Below are 9,168 nucleotides of genomic sequence, written 5' to 3' on the forward strand. Positions count from 1 at the left end.
TAGAAAAACAAAAAATGTGAGCCATAACTTACCAAGAGTTCACATAAGTATTGTCTTAGTACATGCTAACCACATTAGAGTGCGGGCTATCGGCACGACTCCAAGCGCGCACGTTCCAAGCTGCCAGCGAGCTATCGATACACGCACTCTTTACGGGCAACGTAACGAAACATGATGATGCCTACTAGCACTGGCTACACTGCTGCTGTGAAAAAAGTTTGAAAACGTGTTTAAACAAGATTTACTATAATTATAATTATAATTAGTCTATTTTCCCATTATAACTACCACACTGCCTGACAGCAACTTGAAAACCGATTACTGTAGCACAGTTTTATATTCTGTTGTCTTTGGCAAGGCCATGGTACTACCTACACAAAGCGCTTGGAACCTAACAGTGGGACCAAAAACATAATGCAATTTTTATGCAAAATTTTTCTTTTCAAGTTTTTATGCTCTAAAATAGTAGTGATTATGCGATAAAACACAGTAAAATTTGTTAGATATTTCTTATTTTGAAAGGCTAGACATTAATTTAATACACATTCTTTGTCATCTTGTTTTCTTAACCAAAATCTTAACTCTGGTCTTCATTTGCAATGAACTTAGTATTTTGTTTTGTTGAAAACTTAGACCTTTACTTTTCAAAACTAACAGTGTAGTTATTTTGATTGTTTTGGATTCCAGTACATTCAGTAAATGTGCATATGTTTTTGCAATGCAAGGAACTTTGTTGGGTGTCTGGCAACTGTAAAGACAGCAGCAGATGTGAGGGGAAGTTTTGTGGCATGCAGCTGAGAAATGCATTTTTTTTTTCCAAGTAAAAATATACTTTTAAAGGAGGATGTCATTAATGAGAAGTACATAATGTTAAATCTGCTGAGAAGCTGTTTTTGTACTTGGAAAGCAATGTGAAAGCAGTGTGTAAAAGGGCCAAAGAGACATCTTATGGTTTAGCTTGAGGAGTTTGTGTATTTGGGTATGAGTAGTGCAGGAACCAAGAATGTTTGTGAATGGCTTCTTGGAATTTTTTGAAGTATTGACCACAGTGAATTACTATTTTGAACAAATCCATGCATCCATGATCATGTCTTGTACAGTTTTACTTGCCTTAAGTTTTCAAACAAAAGTCCTTTTTGATACCATATTTAATAGAATCTAAGATGTCATTGATTCTCACACTTCAATTCAAAGAAAATTTTTTTAACTGGGAATAATGATTTTTGAAGTATTAGTTCTTACTTGCATAGTTGTTTAACCCCAAAGCATTGTCTAGAAGAATTTTGGCTTTAATTTTATTATTCAACTATGCATTTATCTATTTGTCGGAAGTTGTGTTTTATACTTTAAAAGCAGGTATCTTTCTGAAATGAGCAGTAGCTGCACTTACAGCATGAATCATGATGCACTCGTAATACTTAATAATACTTTACGTTAATGTGATAGATGACAAGCGACCACTGGTGTTGTTTAGCATCCTGATTTACCTCCTTGCATTGATGTTGATGAATTTAGCTGTAATTGTAGGATGTCGAAGATCGTAGGTCACCCCCCTTTTTTCAAAGCTTAAAATGTTCAACAAAGGTTTGTCTTCAAAGGAAGTAAATTCTCTAAGTTTAGGTGGTCACCAATTTATTTACATTTGTTCAATCGCAGCACATCTACACTCCTTCATTAGATCTGATGTTTACATACAGCTGAAAAATGCACTCACAGGTTCAAAATTTAAAGGAAAAATCTTTTTAAGTATGGACTGGGAAATACTTTAGTGTAGGACATCCATTACGTGGAGTCATATGCTGTGTTGCAGCTTCTTGTTCCAAAGAGGATGGCCGTGTGAAATCCTTGGGAAGGCAAGGAAGGACACTTCCTAGAGTCTGTGTACTGTGTTTCTGATAGGAGCTATGCATGTGTATTTCTAAGAAAGATAGACATGCATGAATAATTTTCAAGCACTCTCTCTGAAGAGTCATTTTCTAGCATAGTTTTTTTTTTTTAATTTTTATAGTCATCTCAAGGAAATAGCTGAAATAAATGAACGCAATTTGGACTTATTCATATATACATTCCGTAACATCTTTGAGGAAAAGAATGGCATAAAAGAAAGATAAAAATGTCCTATTATAGTGTAAAGCATTAGAAAGTAGCATTTAAATTTTGAGAAAACAACTTAAAATGTGTGCTTGTCACCTATTACACATTTATACAAAAAAAATTTAAATAATTAATATACTTGCTCTTACAATTAGCAGGTAATAAGAATAAGAAAACATTGATCTTAAGAAAAAGAAAACATTGAAAACTGATGAAATAGTATACACTATGCTTGGAAGTTAAGATAATCAAGAACAAACTTACAAAAAATGCATTTGAAGCATCTCAGTACAATATCACACTAGCTATTATGAACGGACTAGTGTTAACGCAACATTTAAAATTAATGAACCATATTTTTCAAACAGTTTCTGAAATAATTAGCTAACTGCTTAGCAAATGATACCCACAAAGAAATGCAAGTTGGTGTAGTTATGCAAGAACAAATGAGGACTGTGATTGCGCCCCTCTGCCTGTGACCGTGATTTACACTCACAAAAACTTAACCTCTGCAGATCTCCTGAAACGTAGACGTGATCTGTCGTAAATAATCATGGAGACAAAGCTTTAAACACTTTGTAGTTCAAACTGAAACTTCAAAATCCACACAAAATTGAATTATGAACTAAACACAATGTACACAATAGGAGGCCCAAATAGAATTTTAAAAAAAAATAGAAAGTTTACTCTTTGCCAGTGTCATTTTTCTGGCCATTATGATACTATCACACAATCAGCGTGCGTACAAACTCACGTCCATGATTTCCTCTATTGACACTCTTCTGTGGACACCAAGGTAAGAACTCACACGAATGATTGCATAACAAGAGAAAAACAGTACCAACAAGCCCTTACCATGCATGCAGCATCACTAGAGCTAGCCGAGCCGGAGGCGAAAGGGAACTATGCACTAGAGTACTAGACAAAGCAAAGGAAACCAAGGAGGTTGGTAGTGCCACACCACCATAGTACATTCCCTCGTAGCTTGCAGTATTGCTATCATCAGTCCTGGGATTGAACCTTCATGATTAAGCTACTATAGAATGATGAAGAAAATGCTGGGTTGGGGTTTTAAATATAATTAAACATTTTTGCTGTTCAGGATCCTGTGCTGTCAAAATTAAGTTATGTTGTGATAGGTAGCTCTAATTAAAATCCTATAGCATGCTTTAGAGTACAATAGTTACATTACAGAGCTCAAAGTAAATGTCCTGGGTCTGTTTGTAGTGGTAGTTCTTTGCTTGATTAGAAAAAGGATTTTGATAATCCTTACTGAAGGTAATTGCTGTTTTGGCTGCAGTGGTTGCATGAGTACATGGTTTACTGACGCAGTAGTGATACTCTTCACGGAATTTTGGATGTAGCACGTTGGGATGTCCAAGACGAGTTAATACTACGAGTTACTGTTTCCTGTACATTGTATGCAACCTGCACTTCTTAAGAAGTTACTAATGCTTCTGTCTGACTTGTTCAGTCTCTTGCTTTCTGAGATGTACTGAAATGCACGCGCTGTTTCTTATTTGGTTCTTCATTTTGTGGAAGAGTCTTTCCCAGGAGTAACATGTCAGGGTGATGTGTGATTTTTCAAGGATCCCAATAAAAGCACCCACTCCCACAAAGTGGGTCCCGGCAACGTGGTCAAAGCGGCCGTGCGAATGTCACACCGCGGAGTCCTTCTTTGATGGTTTCGATGGGAAACCGCAGAAATAGAGGATCTTCCCACCTTCTCGACCTCACGTGATGACATGGCACAGTAGGATCAGCATCGAGGATAACACCTAAATTAAAAAATGTGGATGATCTTGAGGTATTTTCATCCTGTTCTCCAGTTTGTGTGATTCAATATATTTTGACTATACTGATGCCCTAATACTGTCTTATCATTCTCCAATACAAATGTACAGGATGCTGGCTGGTATAAGCAGCTAAAGGGTTTCTGTAATCTCTCATATATTAAATAACTCGTTAAAAAACTGTGTTGATTGTACAAAATATTGGTCAGTGAATGAGGGTTTTTTATTTTTGACTTTTGTTTATATGTTTGAAAGAGTGTAACAATGACTTTAGTAATAACATTTTCAAAGTAAAGTAACAGGGTATGTAGGTAGGTTAATGATTATACTTTTCATTTTTCTGTGTGAAGTATATTTGCATATCCAGTCGCTGATGGAAATGTTGAATATTTTCTCCTTGAATCTCTGGACATTGATTTGTACATCTGTAGAGAATACCAAATGCTTATCAAATAATGCAAGAATTATGTAATATTCTTGGTTGGGAACAATGTTATATATTTTCCTTGCTTATTGTGTGAACTTTATGATTATTTTATACATTTTAAAATTGTGAGTTTACACTAACATGATGATAGGGGTGTGCAAAGCTCATTTATTTTAGGTTGAAGTTAGGATTTTAAATCTTCTAAATGTTAAAGCCTTATTATTTTTGTCCTGAAAAAAATTACAAAAAAACCAATGCTGGCAAACAGGTAACAAAAAAATAATAATAATAATAAGTTATATGTTTTGGTAAAGGAAAATAAAATTTCATAATGTTTTGAGTTAACTATTTTGTAAATTTTGCTTAAGGGGTTTTGTTGACTTTTGTAAAAAATTATGACCCTTACCATCTTATTATTGAACTGACTATGCTTGTAAATGAACTATCACAAGCTTGCTTCATGCTTTTTCACTTTGGCATTTTCATGGCATTTTGTTCATTTATATATATAATACTAAAACACAGGCCTAAATTACAAGAACATATTAAGAGGATAGTGATAGCTGCACTAATAGGAATGAGTAAATAAAAGCAGTAATGCGAACTTTGTGAAAAAACAGCTTTTGGCCAACACTAACAAAAGCTATTGTGAAATAACTGCCATCCGGTGAAACAAAAAATAATCTAACTAATGTACTTTGGAAACAGTTACACACTAAGCCAAACAACTTTGACTTTGACAATGTTTCCATCCATATATGTGGTCACTTGTAATCTATCCTAACAAGTTATATTTCAGATCAGTTCTGATTCAAATTTGCTGTGCTTCACTCTTCTTGACAGGTTATTTAATAATTTAATATTTTATAACAATGTTTGACCTATAAAAGCAAGATTGTGCCATTTGTAGCAATGCAATGATGATTGTGAGCAGGTAGGTTTTTATTAATGATTTTACCTTATCATATAGCATCAACTGTTCTTTAAAATTAATGATTAGCATAGCTAATAAAATATACAATTTTTTATTTATTTTTGATAGTCTTCAAAATACTATGTATTATGTATGTTTGCATTATAATGTAACTATTTATTTGTACTTGTTTACTTAAGCAAGTACCAAATGGTTAAGCCCATTTTGGTAACCCTCTCCATCGTTAGCCTCTTATAGGGAAATCTAATTAAGCAATAATTTGGACCCTACAAATTTTGGTATTTTTTTAATGTTCCATAAATAATGGCTTGACTGGAAACTTGAATTGTTTTAGGGCTGTTCTGATACCAGATACTGGTTTTGGATATCTACATTTATGAGCTCTCGGCCAATACCAAGGTATCAGCACAAATATCGTTGCTATCTGAAAAATATATGCTCATAACTTAGCTTTTTTTTAAACATTTTTATAGGCAAATCTTATAAACTATCAAGTTAGGCACTTTTAACTACAAGTAAATAGAAATTAATATGTTTATGTAGTGTGGCAAGTAATTGTAAATGTTAATTGTAGAATCAGGTATCAGTAGTGGTATCAGGAGTTGGTATCGGAAAAGGAGTAATTGGAACAGCCCTAATTTTTTTTTTTTTTTTTACTTGAATGTAATTAAAGAAATCTGTTTCAACATACGTGTGTATATAGTAGGCATCCCTAACAAAGGCTAACAAATTTCTTCCATACCTTTCTATTAGCAGTTGTCCAGTTGTTATTTTTGAAAAGTCCCTGTTATATGATGTGGATTAAAATCCATGGTTTTTTTTTTTTTTTTTTTTTTTTTTTTTTTTTTTTTTTTTTTTTTTTTTTTTCAAATTTGTCATGAAGTAGAATAATTTTTTTCTAGTTTACTTTTTAATCTTTTGAGTGCCAGTGCTTGTGATGCAGTAAAAACAATAAACTATAAAAAAATTATTTTATGTTCCTTGTTTTCATAGTCATTTATGTTGATGAATATCAATTCAACTTGAATTGGCATAAACTTAAGTTTGAACATCCTTAAAACAAATGTTTTTATACTGGAGAAGTTTTCTTCTTTAAATTTTACCTATTATTTGTGTGTCTTTGAATGTTTATTAAAAAAATTATATTTGATAACATATAATTATTTTTGTTAAATTTAGAGTTTACTGATGTGTAGTAATTTGTACATTTTTATAATGTTTCAAGAATTGAGTAATGTTTGTGACCTTAAAATATGTCATGTGCCATATTATGTGTTACAATCTTATTGACATGTGATGATGTTTCACTTATTTACCTTTTGTTGTAAATGTTATCTAGTTTTCTCCATAATGAATACATAATCTATTAGGTATTATCATTGTTGAAATGAATGTGGTCATCACAATTATTGTGAAAATTGGTACAGTACTGTGCGTACTATCTAGATTCTATATAGGATAGTTTTTAGGAATGGCAGATAATAGGCCATGTGACTAATGTGATAAATGTAGGTATTTACTCGACTGTTTGTTGCCTTCTTTTTATATCATGTATTTTAAACATGAATGTAAGTATTGTGTCAAAATACAGTTGAAATTCTTACATGTTTCTGTGTATTTCTCTTCCATTATGAAAGCTCATTTGAAAGGTTGGTAGTTAGTGGGTATTGATTGTACTTGCTATTGTTACAGAATGGCTTCGTGATACCAGCCACTACGATAACCAAGTCTTAACGTGTGACACATTCTCTTAGTTATTTATTGCTGGAATGTATTTTTCAGTGCCCCTGAAATGTGAGGGCACCTGAATAGTTCCTTTTCAGAACACTTAAAATTTGATTTGAACTCAGGCTTGTAACAAATATTGATTTTTAACTAGGCACTGTTCTTAATATTCAAGTACGACATTCTGTTACAGTAAATTCCTGTTAAGAAAATCCTCAAGGTATGTAGAAATGAAGACTTAATAACAGGGACAGTTTAATAAAAGGGTATAATTGTCTGTATTTATAGGTGCAGTGCTAATTTTGTTAATTTTTTAATGCAGGAATTTTTCTTATATGGATTTTCTTTAAGAGGATTTTACAATTGTGATTGTGTTGTACTTCTTACACAGAAATTAGTATTGACACAACTATGGCCTACACACACATTATTTAAGAATGTATTTTCTTAAATAGCATTGTTTTGACACTCAAAATTGGAAATTTTGCTATGTGTTATACCATACCCCTAGACCCACACTTGTAGACTCAATACATTGTTGCAGGATGCTGGCACGTATTAGTGTTCAGCTACCAGTGTCTGTAAATACACTTATGACATAACAGTTACAGAGGTGTATGTTATGAACAAATATAAAAAATGACTCTGATCACATTTTTAGTCATCCAGTGCATTTGGTCTCAAAGTTAAGTTCATAACTGGGAATTCACACCAAGTACACAGCGAAAGGTTTTTAAATTTGGTATTCTGTGGTTCGATAAAGTCTGCAATCCAACACCAATTCAGCCGCTCACGTTCCAATAATCAGGAGTATTACGGCTGTTGACCTTGGCCGCCATTGCATTACTATGCTTCTCAGAGTTTATCGTTACTGTTTGTCTTCATTTCAGTACAGTGTTTCCTGTTTTCTAGTGAGTTACACTTCACATTTAACTGGTATATTTCAGTGATGATTGAAGAAAACCATTACTCATAATGTATTTTTCTCTTTTTGTAGGCAGCTTATTATAACTTTTTTCAAATACCATGAACAGTCTATTAATTTTGCTGTTATTTTTATTTTCATTAACACTATAACAACATTCAATAACCCTGTAAAAATTGATACTCTGGCATGGCAGTGGTGTAGAACATGCTATATTAAAGACTTTCACTGCACAAAAAAAAAAATTAATAAAAAATGTAAGCTTTCAGTACTCACCAGTCATATAACCTTGGTAATGAGCAAATTCATGTATATTCTCATTGCAAATAAACTTATAATACAAAACTCTTGACACAAAATTTAAAGTAGTATTCTTTAAAATAATGCAGTGTGTTAAATATATTGATGAATAAAAAATTTGCTTTTCAAGCAAAGTTAAACCTCATTTATATGTACTAACTGGGACCAAAAGCAATCCAGAGAATTGAAAATCCAAATAATCCAGGTAATTAAATCAAAATCTTTAAATAAGCATACTTACCATTTACTAAAGTAAAAATTATGTTTTGTAATAAAATCTCATAATTTTCATCCTTATATTGTTTACAAGTCATTATAAATGATCCACACTGACAGTCTGTAATAACGTCAGACTGGAGCGAAGGTCCATGACGCTGTGGTGGAAGACCTGCGCAGCTCCTCGCATCAAACATTCTTTACTTTTGGTGGGCGCTGATCAAACATAACATTGTAAAAACAAGTAGTAGGTATATTTTTTCTGCCTGTGGTTATCTTTGAGAAGATATCCTACATTTATGTAGCAAAAATATATATGAGGTACATTAAAGCAGGGGTGTAGGAACCCAGGGGGACAGGGGGGATGTGTCCCCCTGAACTTTTTGGGTGGAGGGGTCTGTCCCCCCCGACTTTCTAGACAGTGATAATTTTATTTTATAATATTATTCTGCCCAACTTTATTTGTAATTTCTTCACTCATCAAATTTTATCTTAAGGAAACAATAATAATTTTTACATTGATGTATCCAATGGTTGGATACAAAAACTGCTTAAAAAGTGCTATTTGGCACTTTTAAAATCAAAATTTTCCGGTGGAGGACCCCCGGACCCCCCGTCTTAGTAAGAGGGGAATGGGTTTACATGACATCAAAATCATTATTTGTCCCCCCCAACTTTATGAACACAGCTACGCCAATGCATTAAAGTATACTAACAAGCTTTCTTTGCCTAGATTTTGAATATATGTAATTAT

At 32.9% G+C, this 9,168-nt stretch overlaps 1 protein-coding gene across 2 annotated transcripts in view; it reads left to right on the forward strand.

The window, feature by feature from the left end:
- LOC134531143 (AMP deaminase 2) overlaps positions 1–6,857 on the forward strand; it is a 224,518-nt gene extending 217,661 nt beyond the window's left edge. For both annotated transcript variants that reach the window (XM_063366754.1, XM_063366755.1), the window contains exon 16: positions 3,684–6,857. In XM_063366754.1, the coding sequence (XP_063222824.1) occupies positions 3,684–3,804 (121 nt within the window). In that variant the 3' untranslated portion in view covers positions 3,805–6,857. The remainder of the gene's footprint in view (positions 1–3,683) is intronic.
- Positions 6,858–9,168: the final 2,311 nt, after the last annotated feature.

This window comes from Bacillus rossius, chromosome 3 (genome assembly GCF_032445375.1).
Source record: "Bacillus rossius redtenbacheri isolate Brsri chromosome 3, Brsri_v3, whole genome shotgun sequence".
Classification (NCBI taxonomy): Eukaryota; Metazoa; Arthropoda; class Insecta; order Phasmatodea; family Bacillidae; genus Bacillus; species Bacillus rossius.